The 21,702-nt window shown below is 43.1% G+C and overlaps 1 protein-coding gene across 2 annotated transcripts in view; it reads left to right on the forward strand.

The window, feature by feature from the left end:
• The window catches only part of LOC111151392 (HEAT repeat containing 6), a 32,778-nt gene that overhangs the window by 4,910 nt on the left and 6,166 nt on the right, over positions 1-21,702 (forward strand). The window contains exons 1-15 of one of the 2 annotated variants that reach the window (XM_022509381.1): positions 256-328; positions 1,029-1,169; positions 1,659-1,774; positions 2,566-2,680; positions 4,745-4,846; positions 5,747-5,884; positions 7,802-8,100; positions 8,845-9,022; positions 13,622-13,828; positions 14,255-14,354; positions 16,334-16,689; positions 17,532-17,654; positions 18,027-18,113; positions 20,463-20,597; positions 21,345-21,467. In XM_022509381.1, coding sequence (XP_022365089.1) covers positions 1,695-1,774; positions 2,566-2,680; positions 4,745-4,846; positions 5,747-5,884; positions 7,802-8,100; positions 8,845-9,022; positions 13,622-13,828; positions 14,255-14,354; positions 16,334-16,689; positions 17,532-17,654; positions 18,027-18,113; positions 20,463-20,597; positions 21,345-21,467 — 2,043 coding nt within the window. In that variant the 5' untranslated portion in view covers positions 256-328; positions 1,029-1,169; positions 1,659-1,694. Of the gene's footprint in view, positions 1-255; positions 329-1,028; positions 1,170-1,658; positions 1,775-2,565; positions 2,681-4,744; positions 4,847-5,746; positions 5,885-7,801; positions 8,101-8,844; positions 9,023-13,621; positions 13,829-14,254; positions 14,355-16,333; positions 16,690-17,531; positions 17,655-18,026; positions 18,114-20,462; positions 20,598-21,344; positions 21,468-21,702 lie in introns of those variants that run through there. The other variant, XM_022509380.1, reaches the window with a different exon arrangement.

The following is a 21,702-nucleotide window of genomic DNA, read 5'->3' on the forward strand; positions in this document are numbered from 1 at the left end:
ACTTTTATATCAAAGTTTCTTAATCTTGGCACTATTGATATTTTGGATTGGATGATTCTTAGTTGTGGGCGGCAGTCCTGTGCATTATAGGATTTTAGCAGCATCTCTCTTATCTTCTCCCTTAGAAGCTAGTAGCATCCCCCCAATTGTGAATGTCTATACTCACTGCCATAAAAAAATCTTATTTCCCTGGGAAATAGGATTGCCCCCAGTAGAGGACCACTGTCTTAGCTAATTGGGATTTACCCTCAGGTCTCATGTGCAAGAGATGAGCCACCAAATAAAATCAGTACTCTGCCAGCAGGAGACAGGAGATGAATGCTGATAGGTAAGCAGTGTCTGCTACGTGTGACTTCCTAAATGAAATGAGTCTATTTTCAAGTTTAGAATTTTTCACACTGATATGGTACCTTCTGAATGTTTACTGTGGTCAGATATATTACCTTTGTAACTCAGGCAGTTGGAAAAATTCTGATCACATATGGTACCTACAGCCCTTAACCGACTTCCTAGTTTTTGATGACAGGTTATTTGAGTTATTCATGAATTGATACTTCGATTAACCAGCTTTGTCCCAACAAGATTATAAACTCCTTGAGGACAAAGATATGTCTTCCTGTCCTGTTCCCTACATCAGAGTGAGACATAGTAGCTATTTAGCAGACATACATACTTGCAGTGTATTTGTTGAGCATTTACTATGTAGAAGGCAATTTTAGTGGATTGAGTCTTACACATATAAATGGATTATTAGCTGCCGGTGTCAAGAAAAATTTACAAGGACTTTGCCAGGTTCTCCTTTGTGTGGAGGGAATAAAGGGGGAGGTAATGAGCAAGGCCCTGGGGCAAGGAGAAGGCCTTGTCATGATCAGACTTGCAGGGTCTTCAGAGCTGATCTATTTGACACCAGAAAGATGGGCACATGTGTTCTGTCTTTCACAGCTTGATTCAGGTGAGCATACATGTCTGAAAGGATAAAGATATTTTTTTACCAGTTAAATCATGCATATTTTTTCCTGTCTTGGTAGGTCATTGTGGATGAACAGAACCTGGCTTTCCTGCTGGGGTATGCTATTTCTGCTCTTCAGCAGTGTAGTTCCTGGACACATGTGGAAATCCTTCAAGCCCTGGCAGCTCTGGTTTACTGCAATGGCTCAAAATGTCAAAAGGTAGTTTCAACTGTGTTCTGTCTTTCCTTCAAAAGGTTAGGAACACAGGCTCTGAAGCAACAGGCCCGTTCTGAGGTTTTGGTCCTATCATTCATGGTACGTGTGACCTTGAGCAACTCTCACTCAACCACTCTGAGCCTCGTGTCTTCATGTGTACAGTAGTTCCTCTGAGGATGAAGTGAGACAGTCCTCGTGAAGTGCTTGGCACTCAGTGAATGTCATTACCGTTATTATTAATCTCTGTTACTATTATCATTACCCTTCAGCTATGTACCCATGATGGAAGAGCTTCAGCAACTACCTAGGCTGGGAGTGGTGATCCCCACTGGTGTTTCGGGGCACACCTTTGCATGCCCATCTGGAAGATTTACCTAGCAGCTCGTCTTGTGGGACTTAACTGCCTTTTAGTTTAAAAACTGACATCTGCCTAAAGAGTAATATTTTCCTAGAAGCTTTCTTTGACCAACGTTAGCTGTTATTTTGTTTTAGTACCTCCCAGACTTGCTGGGCAAGAGCGGGATTTTGATGACATTGAGTGACTCGGCTCAGCCCGACCCTGAAGTCAGGAGAGCTGCCGTGCACTGTATGGCAAACTTGTGTCTCAGGTATGTGGATGCTCACGGCTCCCAGCTGCGGTAAGACAGGGCTTCTCATGGGCCCTTTGTGGGTGGTTCAATCAGTCTGAAGCCAGAGCCAACTTAGAAAAATAACCTACTGTGTGATTCTCATGTTCCTTGCTAATAAGATCATCTTTTTTTTTTTTTTTTTTTTAAAGATTTTATTTATTTATTTGACAGACAGAGATCACAAGTAGACAGAGAGGCAGGCAGAGAGAGAGAGAGAGGGAAGCAGGCTCCCCGCTGAGTAGAGAGCCCGATGCGGGACTCGATCCCAGGACCCTGAGATCATGACCTGAGCCGAAGGCAGCGGCTTAACCCACTGAGCCACCCAGGCGCCCCCGCTAATAAGATCATCTTATATTGTTTATTTTTAATTTTAATATTGCTTATAGAAAAGATAAAGGAAAAACTAGACTAGGACCTTATCCCTAAAATAGGGTAAAAGAAGTCCATGTGCAGTATGCCAAGGCTTTGTTTTCCGTTGATATAAATTTTAACCATATTAAATCTTTTAGAATAGAGTCATGAGAATTTAAGCTTTGTTGAGGCCTCTGCCAAAGCCAATTTCTTCTAAGAAATTGGCACCCATCCCGGCCACCCAGTTGTAGATGTCTGCAGTGAAAAATGAGGAGCACAGACTCAGTACCTATGCCCTTCATCCAAGGGCATAGTCTAACTCCGTTGGTCTATATTACTTCTATTTTTAATTCTTACTCTTTGGCGAGTCCCGTTTCAAAGGAGACTGAGTTTGCATTGCTTTTTTATATGTGTTTTAGTGTGCCAGGACAGCCATACTTGGAGGAGCCCTACCCAAATATCTGCTTCCAGGCTTTCTTGACCACTTTACAGTCTCCAAAATCATCTGATATGGATGACATCACGTTTTGCATGGTAGGTGGGGCTACCACTGATCTTGTGGATGTTACAGATGTGTCTAGAAGCAGCAGTAGAACAGAGTTACTAAAGAGTATAATTTGGTTGTCAAATTAGTTTTGTCGAGAGATGATAGGCATGCATGGAATGTTTGTAACTTAAGATGAACATCGTATCTTTCCAGTTTAAATTACAAGACAGTTTCTGTTTATTTTGTTTTGCAATTTTAAAGCTTTTTAAAGAAAAGTATTTTTTTCTCTCCTGACTATAAAAGCAATACAATTTCAGACTAGTAACTGTCATTTTATTTATTTATTTTTAGTGAGAGAAAGAGAGTGAGAGAGTACAAGCAAGGGCAGGAGATACAGGGAGAGAGAATCCAAAACAGGCTTCACATACCCATAATGGAGCATGACTTGGGGCTCTATCTCACGACCCCAAGATCATGACCCGAGTAGAAATCAAGAGTTGGATGCTCAGCCAACTGAGCCACCCAGGCACCCCTCGTAAATATCTTTTGAGATGGAAGAGAGTGGATTTCAACAGTATCTGCAATATTATTTCTTTTTTAAAAAAGCTGATAGAAATATGACAATTTGTTAACATGTTTTAAATTGAGTGACACATATCAGAAATTACAGATCTGTGATGATGAAAGTTCTTCATAGTTCCCTGCTCAGATATAACCACTTGGAACAGTTTGTTTTGTGAGCCCCCAGATATTATTTCTGTGTGTAAATGAGCATAACTTTATCATTTTCAAGGGGGGTCATATTAAATATGCTGTTTTTCAGCTTTATCTCCTTTTTTTTGCTTTTTAGAGTTTTCTTTATCTGACAGACAGAGATCACAAGCAGGCAGAGAGGCAGGCAGAGAGAGAGGAGGAAGCAGGCTCCCCGCTGTGCAGAGAGCCCAATGTGGGACTCGATCCCAGGACCCTGAGATCATGACCTGAGCCAAAGGCAGAGGCTTAACTCACTGAGCCACCCACACGCCCTTTTATCTCCTTTTTATTTTTTTTATTGTTCTATTTTTTTTTTAAGATTTTATTTATTTATCAGAGAGAGAGAGAGAGAGAGAGAGTACAAGCAGGCAGAGGCAGAGAGAGAAGCAGGCTCCCTGCCAAGCAAGGAGCCGGTTGCGGAACTTGATCCCAGGACCCTGGAATCATGACCTGAGCTGAAGGCAGCGGCTTAACCGACTAAGCCACCCAGGCATCCCCCTTTGTCTCCTTTTTAAAGTGAATATTTCTAGGGCAGCTCTTCAGTACCTGTTGATGTACCTCATGCATTCTGACTGCTGTCGCTGGGAGACCTTGGCCCAGTTACTGAACTTCTTGAGCTGCCCTGTTCCTTCCGTCTGAAATGGGACAGATGATGCAGTTACCCTGTAGGGCCCTACGAGCAGTCTACGAAACACAGCACTGACAGTGCTTGGCAGACGCCTGCTTTACTTTGGGTGACTTTCCCATGCCACAGATGTCAGCTTCTGACCTTCTGAGGATGACACAGTCATCCTCAGAACAGGGGGAAATGGAAGCTTCTTGAGTGTTTCCACTGTTTCAGAAAAAGGCTGTTGTCCACATCCTCTCCGTGGGGGTAGTATTTCTTCAGGATGGTATTTCTTAATGAGAATGCTGGTCAGAAGATTAATCTGGATCAGACTTGCTCTCTGGAAACCTGCTCCCCACACATGCCTTTGCTTTTAAGAACTAGTGAGGTTGGTGCATCAGAGAGCTTCCCCGCTTCCCATCTCCGCTGCTACTTTCCATCCCTATCACCTTCTTCCCACTACACACTTCTTCTTCTTTTTCTTTTTCTCTTGCTCACCATTTGTACATGCTAGCTTATAAACATATAGGATAAGACCACTCCTCCGTGAGAGCACTCTGTTCTTCTAGAAAATAATTAGTAGTAGTTCATCAGATCTCTCTCCTCTGGATCTTCATTTTTTTTTCTCCTTTTGAATTTTTTTTTTCATCATCTAGAGACTTTTTCTCCGCCAGCCTCAGTGGTGCTAGAAATTTGATCCCTGGATAACTACATTTCCTTTACCTTTAAACTTGTCCCTTCTTTCCCCTAGTTGTTACAAAATGCATTAAAAGGTATACAGTCTCTTCTAAATGGGGGCAAGATGAAACTGACACAGACTGAGGAACTTGGAGCTCTTCTGGCTGTGCTAAAGGTGAGGTGTTGCCTGTTTAAACCCAAGTCCTCATTATGGTGAGTATCTTTCCTCCTTAAACCCCAGGGATAAGGATCACTTCACATCATCACTCTAAGGCTAGCTTTAGGGTATTATATTTTAGGAAAGATCATTCAAATGTTCATATACAAGCATACTTAAGAACTGAAAACAATAAAACTTGCCTTAAGTAAATATATCAAAATTCTGCAACTTTACTTACGAATCTTAAGTTAGGAAAGGAATAGGTTATGATCTGTAGATAATTGAGTTCTAGATCATCTCAAACCTGTTTATACTTGAAAGAAGAACCAGGGCTTCCCTTTGGCTCTGGGCCCATGCAGTTGGTAGGCCAGTCAGGATCACATTAGGAGGATGCATCCTTTGGCTTCTGAGCCCGCCCGTCAGTGGGAAGTTCAGATCAGCTTCTCTGGGGACCCACCTTTCAGTTCAGCCAGGAAGTGGCCTTGGGTCAAAGCCATGTGTGGTAACTTAGCTTGATAATCATAAAAACGTCAAATCCTTCCCTGTCCCGTCACCCAAATAGACAAACAGCTGGGTGTAGACATGCGTAAGTGAAAAAAGAACAATAGATTGGTTAAAAAATTATGGATCAAAGGATTGGATAAAACATATTGGAAAAATTTTAAAAATTAATAAAAAAACATGATTAAATAAACTAAAATCAAGTCTAACCTAATCTGGCCAGGATAGATCTATCCAGATGAAATTAAATGCTTCTGTAACCCCTAAACCACCAAGGTACCAATTTTCTGTCCATTTTAATTTCCTTAATAAGCTTCTAGACATTAATCTGTTCATTGATGTGATCCAGAACATGGTGAATCATTGTTTTATGATTAGTTTTCTGTGTGTGTGTGTCTCCTTAATCATCATTAGAAATCTATGTTTCATGGACTCCCCGGACTAAACATAGAGCTGCCCACGGTGTTATACCCGACTCTACTTCCTCAGTACGACGGGCGATCACCTGTCAAACCACAGCAACCTGAATCCAGCACTTCACGACCAACTCTGGTATGCCTTTGTCTGCTTCAGCTTAAGTTGTAGATTGCCTTTAATTGTTTGTTATATGTGTTTTCTATGATTTGCATCACTACTTGTGCCAAAGGCTCACCTTGAATTTGATTTCAGTTTAGGGTTTTTAGCATAGTAAATTTAAATTCATCAGACTGCTGAAAACACCAGTTCAAGTCTCTTGTATTTCTAAGAGTTCTAGACAGCGTAATAGATATAACAGTGGACGTTCACTTTATACCTGAAGCCGCACATCCTCATTCCCCAAATGCTCAAGACCACAGGCCAACCAACTTTCTCTATAAAAGGCTGATTGGTAAATATTGTAGGTCTCTCTTGTGACTACCAAGTTTCCCAGCCTGTTCATATAGCTGCCATGTCCCTTAGACTCCCTTATGTTGAAGAACTGAGAACATATAGATACGTGAGCCAGAGTACTACATCTAGAAACGTATCAGGTGTTAATTACCAAATGTTTATAATGAGAAATTCTTTCACTCATTGACTTACACAACATTAACTGAACATCTGCTACATCCCAGACATTATGTTGAGCATTAAGGATATAGACTCTGCTTTTTACAGTTTGGAGGAGAAGGGGAAGGTGGATAAACAAGCAACTACAATGTGGTATTGTGATTTCTTTCATCAGAATATTCACAGGGTACTCTGGGATCGCATCAGAGTACCCAATCCAAATAGAGGGGTAAGAGGGAGCTTTTTATTTATTTATTTTTTTAAGATTTTATTTATTTATTCGACTGAGAGAGACACAGCAAGAGAGGGAACACAAGCAGGGGGAGTGAGAGAGGGAGAGGCAGGCTTTCCGCAGAGTAGGGAGTCCAATGCGGGGCTTGATCCCAGGACCTTGGGATCATGCCCTGAGCCTAAGGTGGTTGCCTAACGACTGACCCACCCAGGTGCCTCTAGAGGGAGCTTTTTAAAAAATGTGTGGCCAAACTGAGACTTAAGTATGAGTAAAGTACAAAAAGGAAGGAAAGGGTTTTACTCAGAGGAAACAGAAGGTGCGTAAGCATAGAGGACGAGCATGTGCGTAGCCCATTTGTTAACCGGTAGGCTAGAATGTCAGGTGCGTGCAGAGGAAGGCTGGGACATGCAGGTAGCAGAGGCCACATCCTAAGGATCTTATACAATACGCTAAGGAGTTAGTTTTATCTTACAGGTGGTAGAGATAAAGACTCATATAGGGGAGTGAGGTGATCAGATGCACGTCTTAGAAAATTCACTACGGTAGCAAGTAAAAGGGTGTGAGTCTGGACCCACATTTATAATCCGAAATAGAAGGGACGAGGACCTTCCTTCCTCAAAGTCAGGGACCTTGAGAATGCAAAGGGTGGCACATATTCCAAAGACATTTTGGAAAAAAAGTAGGAGAAAGGGAGAAAACTGGCTTTTACTTCATACCTACAAAGCCCCAGTGCCCTAAAACATGCATTGTATGTGGTGGGCTAGCATTTCTCTTCTACATCTGGAGTGCTGCTAGCAACGTGTCTTATCTGGGAGAACGGAGAAAATTGTCACCCAGGTCCTTTTCTGTACTCGCATTCCCTTGTGGTTGAATGCGTTCACAATTGTGCAGGGAAGGTGGAGTTACAGATGAGGAAGGTCAAACTAGTGGAAGGCAAAGTGATTTGCTCAGAGTCACGGGGGTAGAATATAAAGCTGGGCTCCAAGCGTGGCTCTGTTGCACACACTTCCTGCCTTGTTTCCCATTCCAGTGGAGTGTGTGTAAGCCCTTAGCATAGCCCCAGACACCCAGAGTAGGAAGTGCCACTTTTTTTCTCTTCTCTTTTCTTCTTTCCTCATACTACATTTTGGGGACATATTTAGTAATTATTAAATGAGAAAGGTACCAGTAGCTATCATATATACGTGTTCATTTGCTCCTACAATCAGAATAAAAAGAAAAAATCAAAAGTCAAATCGAAGAAAATCCAGCAAGAAGAAGAGGAAGAGGAAGAATCCAGTGGTGAAAGAGAGGTAGCCCCCGTCGCTGGCTCAGGCAGAGAGCACCTGCGTGAGGGGAACACTCCCTCTTCCTCGACCCTGGGAGGCCAGAGTTTGCCCGTAGAGGGAGATGGCGCTGCAGGAAAAGACCTGTTCTCCCCGCCCATCCGTTCTGCTAGCTGGAAAAGGGTCAGCAGTAGTGAGTCTGACTATTCCGACGCAGAGGGAGGCATGCAGAGTAAAATGAGGTAGTAGTATTTTGTTATGTTGTTATGCCTTATAATCTCCATTGCTTTAAGTTTATAACTTTGCTTAAAAAGCTGACTGACAGACGGGATTGAACTTGAAGATTCATTTGTGTGGGCCTTTATACATGTGGTTCCTCTGCCTGGAATTTCCTCTCCCTCTGTCTGTCTCCTTGCCGTGTTAACCACTGTTCCTCTTCAGTACGAGCTCAGCAGTCATGTCCTCTGAGAAGCCTTTTCTGATGCCCCCCCCACCCCGAATTCTGGCTTAGGTCCCTACTTTGTGGGCTTATTCCTGCCTTAGGGTTGATCATGCTGTGTTGCAGTTATCTCCTTAACTGTCTGTCTCTGTCCCTGGTGAGCTTGTGGGGGGCACGGACGGGCTTCATGTCTGTCGGCCTCAGCCCAATGCCTGGCGCATACTTATGTACTCTGGGTGAGTTTGCTGGATGAATGGACACTCTGCAGTGTTGCATATCTAACACTAGTTTCCTGATGTCAAATTGTTGCCATTTTATTTTCTGTCTAGTTGTTTTATATTGTCAACTTTTTAACTTGTTATGTAAACAAATTGCTTTAACATGTTTTGATGGAAAAATATTTGTTTTAATATCATGTTGGCATCTTTACCTTAGGGTTTATTCAGAATGTCGAATGTATCATTTGAGTTAGCTAAAATAAACAGACTTTCATGTCTATATTTTTTTAAAAACTACTAAAAGACTTTGTCTTCCTTCTCTTGGATAGGTCTTACCAAGCCAAAGTTCGCCAAGGAGCATTAGCTTGTTTTCTTTCTACTATAAAATCTATAGAAAAAAAAGTTCTTTATGGCTACTGGTCAGCCTTTGTTCCCGATACACCTGAGCTTGGCAGCCCTCAGTCCGTGTCCTTGATGACTCTTACATTAAAAGATCCTTCTCCGAAGGTAAGAGCATTTAAATTCTCACGTGATGCCAGGAAGAAGAACTTTACACATCTTTATTGTTTTCTCTGCCTTACCTGATCTCATCTGAATACAGCTCTCACTAATACCAACCCAAGTTCCGACTTGCAAACCACTGGACAGGCAGGAGGATAGGAAGTGGCTTATGTGACTGACAGGTTGAGAAAGAGCACAGTGAGGTTGCCTGCTGCCCAGGTCTCGCTTCAAGCCTGAGCACAGTGAGGGTTAGAACTTCAGTGTCCCTTCTGAGCCGCACTGAAGCAGCTGTGCTTCCTTCCCTTTGGTGAAAATGTTGATTGCCATGGTATTTGTAATAAGAAAAATAAAAAGTGAGAAAATAAGAAAAATAAAAAGGCTTAAACACTCAGTGGAATATTTTGGTCCATAGTGGGGTTATGAAGGATGTGCAAAGCTTAGAAAAATGTTTATGATGAGAAAACTTCTAGGTGACCCTTCAAAAGCTCTTACAGAGTGAAGAAAAATAAATGGGCCTCAGTTATACACACAAAAAGTTGCAAATACCCGATATCTCGAACAGTTAAAAGCAGCAGTAATTTTTCAGGTTGACTGAATCAGTAGCAAAGGAGAAGCTGGGAGGAAAATGGGAATGAATGGTGGCAAATAAGTGAGTAAGGAAGCCATTCTAGTATTTGAAAGGAAAACTACCATAAAGGATGAAAATACGGATATTGGAGGAGCCTCCAGCTGAGGAGAGCTGCCGGCAGTAGCCGAGGAGGAGATGAGGCTGTGGAGCAAGTAGCCGGCCAGATGTGCTTCAGAAAGCACAGCCCAGGAGCGCCTGGGTGGCTTAGTGGGTTGGGCCACTGCCTTTGGCTTGGTTCATGAGTCCTGGGATCGAGCCCCACATCGGGCTCTGTGCTCTCTCAGCAGGGAGCTTGCTTCCCTTCCACTCTCTCTGCCTGCCTCTCTGCCTACTTGTGATCTCTGTCAAATAAATAAATAAAATCTTAAAAAAAAAAAAAAATTAAAAAAAGAAAGCACAGCCCATGTGTTTCCAGGCAGCACAGAGCAAATCAGCAGTGCAAATACCATGACTGGTTTACAGCTGTCTTCTATATAAATTGCTTGGGTGTTAAAAAGGTAGATTATTATCCAGACTTGATCTAAGGAACAAAATATGGGGTATACTTTCTTCTTGTGGTACATTGAGAATTATTCTGATTTTGAAATTCCATGATGTTTATTTATTTCTCTTTTGGAGAACTGTGAAATGTAGAAACAAATCAAACTCTAAAGTAATAGTTAGCATAACTAGGAAAGAGAATAAAGCCAGTTTTTAACTATTACAGACTGGTAGGTTTTCCTTATAAGGCCAACCAAGATACAGATGACCTTGGCTTGGGTATCTCCAGATCTAGAGACCCTGACACTGTGTTCAAATGCCTCCACCCTAAAGGCAGCCAACTTTGGGAATGCAGTCAAATAAAAGTAACCTTGAACAACTGTGCAGAATAATCAGTCCTGGGACAAAGCCAAAGAAGGGAACAGCCACGTGCATCGAAACCTCCCCGCTACCCACTCCCTGCAGTGACTTCTTTATCACCTTCCCAGAAAGATTTTGACCAAACAAACATAAAAAAAGCATGTGTGGGGTTTAAGAAACAAGGCAGAGGATCATAGGGGAAGAGGGAAAAATGAAACAAGATGAAACCAGAGAAGGAGACAAACCATAAAAGAAACAAACTTAAGAGAACTTTCACTTAAACAAACTTACGAGAACATAAGAGAATCAGGAATCAAACTGACGGTTGCTGGAGGCAAGAGGCCTGGGGGGATGCGGTAACAGGGTAAGACATTGGAGACCGTATGTGTTGTAATGAGCACTGGGTATTATATAAAACTGATGAACCACAGACCTGTACCCCTGAAACAATCTACTATATGTTAATTAATTGAATTTAAATAAATTAATTTTTTTAAAAAAAGAAAACAGAAGGATTGATTGAGCTACCATAGCAAGCATTTCTGCTGCATCTGTAGGTAGCAAGATAGGGAAAGGGCAGTTTCATTACCTTTGAACAAGACTGCGTGTCCAAGGAAGTGAAACTGCCCGCTGGTGAAACGGAGCACACTGATGCTTATCTGGCTGAAAAGTCTTCATCCATCATTGTAAACACTCAGATAATAAAAACTTAACAAAAGGAGTTCTCTGGAGAGCTGCACCTCTTACAGTTTGCTTGCACATCAGTAATTTCTGATGGAAGTGCAGATCAGAACTGGTCAACAGTTTATTAAATATTGATGTAAGAGTCAGTGAAGCAGAACTTGAACAACTCAGTGTCGTAAGTAGAATTTTTTAGCAACAAAGATATGTTAAACGGGGTTTAAAGGAAATTAAATCAGAACTATGAGAAGTATAATTTGATATAGTATCAATTTTTTATACAGAGTTTATATCTCAGTGATATGTTTCAGTGACATTACTTTTGTTTTCATCTGTTGATGGTCATGGATACTTTTTCCCTTATAGGATACCAAAGTTAATTGAGCTAAAATTTTTTAACTTTTGAACATCAGTTCATCGCTCTCCACAACTTGGTTTTTCATTTTAGTTTGTTTGTGAGCTGTTGGAATCGCGGTTTTTAATTACTATCTAAAGGAATGGAGGTTTAGCATAACATCTACATTTTTCAGTTCAGACCAGCCATCTACTCAGAGGTTGGCAAAGTATGTTTTTAGATGATGCATGAACTGAGAATAGTTTTATGCTTTAAAATTTTTTTTATTTTAAATGATATTTCTTGACTGTAAATATTAAATGAAATTCAGATTTCATTGTCTATAAGTAAAACTTTATTGGAACACATTCCTATTTAATCTTTAGTGTCTGTGCTGCTATGGCTGGGTGGTTGCAACAGAGACTCTTGGGCCTACAAAGTCTAAACTGTAAAGTGTGTGCTACTGGTCCTTCACAGAAAAAGTTTTCCAGCGCCTGATCTAATTCTTTCTTGGATGAGCAGACTTGTGACTTGTGCATGAGTTCTTTCTCATGAGCAATCTCTCACACACACAGTTTCCTAATACATTGTCATCTTCCTAAATTCAGTGATTGTGTTTAATTCCAAAGACTCATATTGCTCTACTACACATTTATTTTCAAAGCAATAAATTTTCAGTTTTTTTGTGAGTCCACTCTACAAGAGGCATGCAAAAATGATTTATTCATTGTTACCCAGAGATGATACAGTTGCAGATTTTCTGGAAAACCTTTTCACACCAAACTCAGGTACACTTCATGATGAGTAAATACTTAGATTAGAATTATTTTTTTAAAGATTTTATTTATTTGAGAGGGAGAGAAAGAGTGAGAGAGCAAGCACGAGTGGGTGTGGGGGCAGCAGGAGAAGCAGGCTCCCTGCTGAGCAGGGAGCCCAATGTGGGGTGATCCCAGGACCCTGGGATCATGACCTGAGCCAAAGGCAGACGCTTAACCAGCTGAACCACCCAGGTGCCCCTAGATTCGAATTATAATGTTGAGTCTCCATTTTAAAATTTTCTGACAGTGTTTGGTATTTTGGGGGACTGGCCAAAGAGGATACAGTATTACATTATTAGTCCTACATTTATCACCTATATTCCATTTCGGTTAAATTGGCTTTCTTTTTATTTCTTTTTTTTTTTCCCCTTTCCCTAGTTTCAGTACCAAGTGAAAGTCATATTTAGCATTAGAAACACAAGCTTGCTGCAGTGAATCTTCCGACAAGTGCAGCTTGCTAATGGCAAAAGGGCACATACTTTCATTTCCATCTTTCAGGCTACAGTTAATGGTTTTCCTTTCTTTGATTAACAAAGGCTCACTACAGGCAGTGTTCGTTTCTGTACCTTAAGAGTGTTTCTGAAAAATTGGATCACGAATGATGCCTGCCAAAGTTGAATGTGCAGAGTCTCTAATATCCTGTTTAATTAACTTAGAGCACTCACGGATGCTTCAGGAGAGTATATATAGCAGCATGTTTGATGTAACACGGACTCTAAACTCATGTATTTTATTTCTGCCCCATGAGCTATTTCACTCTCTCTTTTCCCTTGGTCTTGTACTCGAATAAACCAGGCCTCTAATTTTTCTTTAAGTTATTCTCATGTTCATGATTTCAGGTTTTTGTACGGTTGTGTAGCTTAGACTCATTTCTTACTGTAAGAAAATCTAACAGCAGTGTGATGTAAGGCTCTTTTTAAAGTGGAGGTGCAAGGGGCCTAGTTCATGGCTACTTTTAGGACCTGATAGATAATCCCAATGCCTTTGTTTTCCTAATTAAAATGATCCACAATACTTCCAAAATTAAAAACAAAAATAGGAAGAAGGGGATTTTTTTTAAAAGATTTTATTTATTTATTTGACAGACAAAGATCACAAATAGGCAGAGAGGCAGGCGGAGAGAGAGGAGGAAGCTGACTCCCCGCTGAGCAGAGAGCCCGATGTGGGGCTCCATCCCAGGACCCTGGGATCATGACCTGAGCTGAAGGCAGAGGCTTTAACCCACTGAGCCACCCAGGTGCCTCAAGAAGGGGATTTGACTCCTGATTATTAACTAACTGATGGGAATCATCCTGAAATTTCAGACACGTGCCTGTGCTCTGCAAGTTCTATCTGCCATCTTGGAAGGCTCAAAGCAGTTTCTGTCTGTTGCTGAAGATACCAGTGACCACCGAAGGGCTTTCACTCCCTTCTCCGTGATGATTGCATCCAGCATTAGAGAATTGCACCGATGTCTTCTGTTAGCGCTGGTGGCCGAGTCGTCCTCACAGACCCTTACTCAAATAATTAAGGTCAGCGCGCCAAGTTATCCATAGGTTCTGGAGGGGTTTTGTCTTGTTTCAATTCTGTATGTTTTACATTGTCCAAAAGTAATTTGACTTAAGAATATAACTAAGTACTAATTTTATTTAATGATATCCTATTTGGAAGTCTAACTGGTGATTTTATTTAAAGCTATACTGTTGTGCCCACTTATTTGATCTGACCTACAATTTCTGTATGTCCAAGTAAATGATTTACTAAAAATACTCCTATTTTTAGTATTAAGTTGTACCAATGAGAATACAAATGCTATTCCCCTAAAAAAAGAACAAAAAAGAAAAAGACTGATTTTCAAATGACTATGAAGAGTTTTCTTTTTTAATTAAATGCTGTAAAGTTTGTGTCTGTGCTGTGGTTAATCAGACCGATTGATGGGCTATTCTTGTATTTTGCAGTGCCTTGCAAATTTAGTATCAAATTCACCATATAACCGTCTGAAACTCAGCCTGTTGACCAAAGTCTGGAACCAGATAAAGCCTTATATTCGCCACAAAGGTTGGTGGTAGTTTAAAGTCAATTGCTTTTTTATATCAATCAAATCTAAATTATTATTTTTAAAAGTATTTAGAGCAGATTTATAGCTCTAAGATATCTCTACTTATTCTCAAGTTTTCAGGGAAACCAGCCATTGCTAGAATCCACTTTGGACCCTAAAGCCCCAGTAGTAAGGATGGATGGAGAGTCACATAGACGTCATCCTCTTTTTGGAAAGAAAAACTGGAATATAAAACCTAACTTCCTTAACATTATCTCCTCTGAGGTTTGGATAAAATTCCAGAGCCTCAAATCCCCACTGGCTACAGTCCTATTTCTTGCTGTTTCCTGACTTATTCCCACCCATAATACACATGTGCTAGAACACTTGCCTGGAGAACAGTTGTTTTTCTTTTGCTTGCAAGCTTTAGGATCAGACCGCATTCTGGTACGTGAAGTTGTTCAGTGTTGACTTCTAGTACTTGAAGGAGGTGGCAGATGTTTCTGTGACGTCATGGGAGGGCTGGTGGACCTGGAGTCAGGCTGAGGGTCTGCAGCCCCTTCCCACTGCTGCCATCTCAGAATTGCAGCCCTGTCAGAGCCTCATTTCCCCAGAACAGGAAGAAGTAGACTCACCTCATGAGATTTTTATAAGGCTTAAATGAGATCATGATGTGTAAACTAAGTCCAATTCACTTCTTTCGCCAGTGTGTAAAACGGGACCCAGAAAGATAAATCCTGCCTTGGAGTCTCTCATCACATTAGTGGCAGAAGTAAGACTGAAACAACCCGAGTGCTTGGGCTCAGTGCCCTGCCCGTTCCCCTGCTCCAGCTCTTCTTCATCTGAAGACTGAGGGGACAAGCGTCTGGCTTTGTCCTCCAGCATTTTTACTATTAAAATGGTCAAACCCACAGAAATTTGAAAGAATAGTGCAATGGACATCTGCATACCTCTCCCTAGACTTAATCATTGGTAACGTTTGTCATGTTGGCTTTGTTTCCGCACATGTATATCTGTGTATGTGAATATACATGTGTGCGTATAAATATGTATATTTCTGAACCATTTGAAGGTCAGTTACAGGGGTGCCTGGGTGACTCAGTTGGTTAAGTGTCTGCTGGTGGCTCAGGTCATGATCTTAGGGTCCTGGGATCGAACCCCACTTCGGGTTCCCCACTCAGCGGGGATCCTGCTTCTCCCTCTCCCTTTGCCCCTCCTCCTGCACATGTTCTCACTGTCTCAAATAAATAAAAATTTTTTAAAAACTATTTCTAAAAAGTCAATTACAGACATGATATTTCATCCTCAATACCTCAGCACGCATCTGTTAAGAATAAAGACAGTCTCCTAAAAAACACACCACTATTCTCACACCTAAGAAAATTACATTGATTCCATAGTATCGTCTTATATCTACTCCACCTTCAAATTTCCCCATGTCTCAAAGAATCTTTCCTCGTTTTTTGTGAGAACTTGGGTTCATTCTGGGTTCGTGCACTGCATGTTGTTATCCTGTCACTCTAGTGGCTTCTAATCTAGAGCAGACCATCAGCCTTTTCTTTCTTTCACCACGCTGATTTATGGATGAGTCCCAGACAGTTGTCTCCCAGCACGTTTCACATGCTCAGTTTGCCAGATAGTTTCTTTTTTTCTGAATTCTTTACATATATATATATGCATATATATATTTTTTTTTATTAACATATAATGTATTATTTACCCCAGGGGTACAGGTCTGTGAATCATCAGGCTTATACAGTTCACAGCACTCACCATAGCACATACCTTCCCCAATGTCCATCACCCAACCACCCTATTGCCAGATAGTTTCTTTACAGTGTTGTTGAACTACTGGTTCTGTCCCGTGTAGTTCTCTAAACTGGAAGTTAGGGCTAGAGGTTTAATTAGATGCAGATTAACCAAGGATGCCCTAATTCTTCATTGCCTGCGGGGGTAATTGTGATCCCACAGTGATAGTGATTCCCGCTAACTTTGACAGATGTGAATGTTCGAGTGTCAAGCCTCACTCTCTTGGGAGCCATCGTGTCCACTCACGCACCTTTACCTGAAGTCCAGTTGCTCTTACAACAGCCCTGTTCTTCCGGACTCAGCAGTAGCAATTCAGTGACTCCCCACCTCGGCACTCCTGATCGGTGCAAGAAAGCCCCCCCAGGACCCTTTCTGGAGGAAGCATCAGCTAGCTCCCCAAGGGCATCTTCAGAGCCCTGCTGGCTCATCCGACTCTGCATTTCCACTGTTGTGCTGCCCAAGGAGGATTCCTGTTCGGGTAGCGATGCTGGCTCTGCAGGAGGAAGCACTTACGAACCATCCCCCATGCGGCTGGAGGCCTTACAGGTAGGAGGTTCTGGCTCCTTGTTTCTGAAATGGAAGAAATCGTTCTGCCTTCAAAGGGTGATGGGTTGTGGGGAGCAAGTCCATGAAAGTAATGGAAAGCCGAGCCACGGGCCAGTGGTGTTACTGGGAGTTGCATTTTAGGTGTGAGAGCTCTGTCGTTTTGTTTTTGGCCGAGGCTGGGGGAAGACCTGGTTTAAATGTCAGATGCCTGCTTTTTTGTTGCAAGCCATTTTAGTCACCTCCATTATGTGACAGGTGGGAACGCTAGGTTATATAGTAATTCTGAAAGAAACTGTACAGTTCGTCTCTGATTTCTGCAGCTTTAAGTAAATGTGCAGTTCTCCGTAACTTCTCTTTCATCTTCGTCTGCTTAGAGACAACAAAAGAATTGCTCCTTCAAAGGAAGAAAACAAGCCTAGGTTAACATACTTCTTCTTCTGTACTCAGCTGTGATCTTAGACATGGGTTTGGTTCTGCGCTCTGCTGCTAGTTGTCTGGTTTGATATGAAACATGGACGCTTCCAACGTTTTCAGCCTTAGCTTCCTCCTTCAGCTGAAGTGTTCCACGAGTCCCAGCATCAGCAAATTGTTCCCAGGCGTAAATAATATCGCCGATCTTAGTGAAACACATTTCATAAATTATAAAGCACTCTGAAATTATATGATACCGTTAATTGATTTCAGTCATAAAATAAAGATTGCGGTTGTTCATTTCCTTCAGCATTAGAGTCCTGCCCCGTATTAAGTGTGGGCGACTTCTGTAATGTTAGAGCACGCCTCTGGGTATTGCAGCCCCGTGCTGCATTCAGGTCTTGGGGGTTATTCGTCCCTTCTCTTTGCAGGTGTTGGCTCATCTAGCCAGAGGTTACTTTTCAATGGCTCAGGTGTACTTGATGGAGCTTGGAGAGGTGATTTGCAAGTGCATGGGGGAAGCAGACCCGTCCGTTCAGCTTCATGGAGCAAAGGTAACTTTCATGAAAAGCCACCTGCTTTTTCCTTCTCTTCCTTTATGTCCTTTCCTCTGCTGCATGTCTGTCCATTCTGAGGTTTCTTTTGGCGGGAGGTTTCAGGTAGGGAAAATCGTGCATTCTTTTATTTGCAGCTCTCATCTAATGCAGAAACCCAAAGAATTCATTTGGTAATAAATTAACCATATATTTCTGGTGATTCTGTTCCTGAAAGCATGCTTCTCGCATAGCAGTTGCTGAGAAAGGAGAGAAAATTCAGTTGGAAATGATTTTTCCCCTTGATTTGAGGTCATCTCCAAACAAGTGAGGTTTTCTACCTCCGTAATTCTCATACTGGGCTTTGATCATCTGTTTCCTTTACCTTGGCAGCTTTTGGAAGAGCTGGGCACAGGCTTAATTCAACAGTATAAACCAGAGTCTACCGTGCCGTCTGATCAGAGAGCGCCAGTCACCGTGGTGAGTACGTCTCAGTTCACGGCTTTCTCTTTTCTTAGTGCTTCAGTCAGTTTTGAGGCTCAGTAATGAAGTAAAGTAAATGATATGGCTTCTTCCAGTGTCAAAAACTAGTTTATAATCTGTGGTGACATGATACTACCACGAATAGGATTTATTTGCGCTTTGGTTTCTCTGCAGTTCATTGTGTGGTCACATTATGTGTCACATACAGCCAGCAACTGAAGTAGCATTTCTTCCACATAAAACCTAGTTTGGTTATTCATCCTCCCAAGAGGCAGACTGGAATGATGGGAAGAGCCAGGCATTTGGAATCAGAAGACAGGAGGTCAAATCGAGGGAGCACCATTCATGGATGTACAAGCACAGTTTCCTCATAAGGAGGAATAATAATCTTTAACTCCTGGGGCTATTGGAAGATTGAAATGTAAAGGTGCTGGCGCATAGTAGGTGCTCAACAGATGTCCGTTCCCTTAACTCCCTCACCACCGTGCCCCTGTGGTTGCCATTAAAGATCTGAGATCTTAGTTGTTTCTACTGTCCCCACACTGTGCCAGTGAGGAACATATGACCCTACCAAAAGTGATAGGTTTTTCTCCTGTCCTCCTCAACCTGCCTCTTCTTTTCCCTTTGTAATTTCCATCATCCTTGCGAGAAATTAATACCTAGCCCTAGTTCTTTCCCAAGACTTCCACTAAAGCTGAAATGTCACCATTCACGGGGAGATGAGCTGATTTGCTCAGACAGACCTGAGTTTGCACCCAGTCTTCTCCCCCTGCTTGTCAGTGACTTTTAGGCAAGACTCATCTGTTCACACTTGGGTGTTGTTTCATCTGTATGAAAGGGATACACTTGCTATATGACTAGTCAGTTGCTGGTAGTAAATTATCTAAAACACTTAGCAGCTTAAAACAATATACATTCTCTCACATAGTTTCTTTGGCACAAGAATTGGGAGTGGCTTAGCTCAGGTCTCTCTGAGGTTGCAGTCAGGAAGCCAGCAGGGGCTGCCGTTAACTGAACTTGATAGGGGTTTGAGGATCTTCCATCATGGCTCACTCACATACCTAGCAAGTTAGCGCTGGCTTTTGGCAGTGGGCCTCTTCCCTCCCCACGAGGACCTCTCCAGAGGGCTGCATGAGTGTCCTCTAGATGCAGTGGCTGGCTTCCCCCACAGCAAGAGAATCAAGAGAGAACAAGACAGAAGCTGTGGCATTTTTATGACCTCACTTTGGAAATCTCACGCTGTCATTTCCACAGCCCGTTACTGGATACACAGGTCAGCCCCAGCCAGTGTGGGAACGGACGGCCACCTCCTTAATGTAGGAGGCGAGAATCACTGTAGGCCATCTTGGAGGCTGGCAAGCATACCTGTCCGCAGTCTTTCATTTGGGGTGGGAGAGGCCCAGATTGGGTTTCTAGGAGCTGGGATTAAGGGGAGGACAGAACTGGGCTGTGGGATACATGATGGATCTCGGGACTAAATCCATGGGGCAGAAAGAGGTACCAAGCCACAGACAGATTTGCAAATGACATGAACTCCCTGGGATTTCATGAGCAGGGGAAGGAAGCTGTTCAAGGTATTCTGCGGGTGCCTACCTGGAGAGCTTCAAAGTGAGCTCATTCTTCCTTGTGCTCACAGCAGCCCCCTGCTCAGTTTAAGTCTCCGTTACGCACTGGGCATGTGTGAGGGACTTCACACCCAGCATTACGTCTTACTCTTGCCCCGACTCTGCCAAGTAGACAGCTTTGCCCTGTTCTTCTGAAGAGGAGCCGACACTTAGGCGGGTTTGGTGACTTGCCCGAGGTTGCAGAGATGGGAAGCGGCCGCTGAAGGATCCAGGTCTGCCTCTGGATCCCACGCTGTTTGGGCTCCCGCACCGGCCTCTGGGCTCTGGGCTCTGACGCCCACTAGCATGTTACACCATGTCTTCGTGCCTCAGTTTCCTTGTGTGAAAGTGGAGATAATGACACATACTTCGTTTAGTTGTGCTGAGGACTGCAGTGTGTGGGCACTGAGAGCAGCGTCTGGCATGTGAGACGCACTGTGGAAGACTCGAGGTGCGGGCAGCTGCTGCTTTTACCACCATTGTCTTCCCCCTCCTCCTCCCGATTGTCTTCTCCGGTCGCCTTACTGTAGCAGACCGGTCCCTGGTCAGTAAAGTGGAAGGATGCAGTTGTCATTTTCTGAAGCCCCTTCCGTTGCTGTGGAAGGACTAGCGGAAGCCTTAGAGAAAGCCGCTGCTTTATAGAAGGATGTTTCGTTACTGTGGCCCCCTGTGGTAGTGTTCGCGTCGAGCTGGTTCCACTGTTGGCTCTTGGGCCACGGTTTTGACTGTGCCCCTGTTCCAGGTGGTGACGTTCTGGACTATGATGCTGAACGGCCCTCTGCCCAGAGCCCTGCAGAATTCCGAGCACCCAACTCTGCAGGCGAGCGCCTGCGATGCCCTGTCTTCCATCCTGCCTGGAGCCTTCAGCAGCCTGCCGGTAACTGGAGGAGTGTTTCCTCAGCCCCAAGCAGCCCCCTCGAGCATCAGAGCTTTAGTTTGATTCAGATTCTTGTTCATTTTGAGCCAGTATTCATCATGCTCTCGGAGAAAAGGGGGCTCAGTCTTCTTGAGTGTGGAGCGAGGGCGGGGGCAAAATTTAAAATCTTAACGTCTCGGGAGAGCGTTTCCTCCCTGCGCTTTAGAGGGTGGGTGGTGGAAGTCGGGGGAGAGGCTTGGAAGTCAGAGACATTTCAGAAAGCGTTCGAAGCCGGAAGTTAGGAAGACCTGGGTATAAGTCCCAGGATTTCCACTCTCCACCTCTCTGATGATCTTAACTTCTGTAAAACTGAGTTTTATCATCTATAAAATGGGCACTACATGAGGAATGACGTGAAGTATGTGACTGTACTTGGCTGGTGCCCACCACACGGGGTATCTAGAAGGCTCCCCTTCTTTAGTCCCCAGTGACATTTGTGTCTGCTCTTAGCTTTCATGAAGGAGCAGAATACAGTGACCGAGTTCACACAGTGGTAAAGGTTAAAGGTCACAGATGCTCTGTGTGCAGACACTCCCCTGATGGGTCCGAAGTGAACCTCTGCTCTCTGCCAAGGTAGCTTCCAGGTCTCAGTTGTGTTCTGCTCCCACATATGAACTCAGACACAGACGCGTCACAGTCACCTGTTGAGGACAGTGGTTTCTAGTTCTTTCAGGCTCACTTTCCCTTTGCCAACCTTTCTCACTGCAGAGTGACAGGCAGATCCTGTGCCTCACCATGCTGCTCGGGCTGAACGACAGCAAGAACCGATTAGTGAAAGCGGCAACCTCACGGGCCCTTGGAGTCTATGTGCTTTTCCCCTGTCTCAGACAGGTCAGTGTGAGCCCGCACTGCCCCTCAGTGCCTGTGATGGGCCAGCGCGCTCATGGTTTGGGTAGATTGAGAGCTGGACAGTAAGAGACGTAACATTGCTTTAATCTGGTTTCCTTAATTGTTGCTAAAATATAGTAATGCCTGTACTGCCCAGGACCCTCAGTGCCCAGGTAATGTTTACATTAATGAAAAATTGAAAAAAAAGAAAAAAAGAAATGGGACATTACCGTGTGAT

This window comes from Enhydra lutris, unplaced genomic scaffold (genome assembly GCF_002288905.1).
Source record: "Enhydra lutris kenyoni isolate GAN:26980312 unplaced genomic scaffold, ASM228890v2 scaffoldscaffold26, whole genome shotgun sequence".
Classification (NCBI taxonomy): Eukaryota; Metazoa; Chordata; class Mammalia; order Carnivora; family Mustelidae; genus Enhydra; species Enhydra lutris.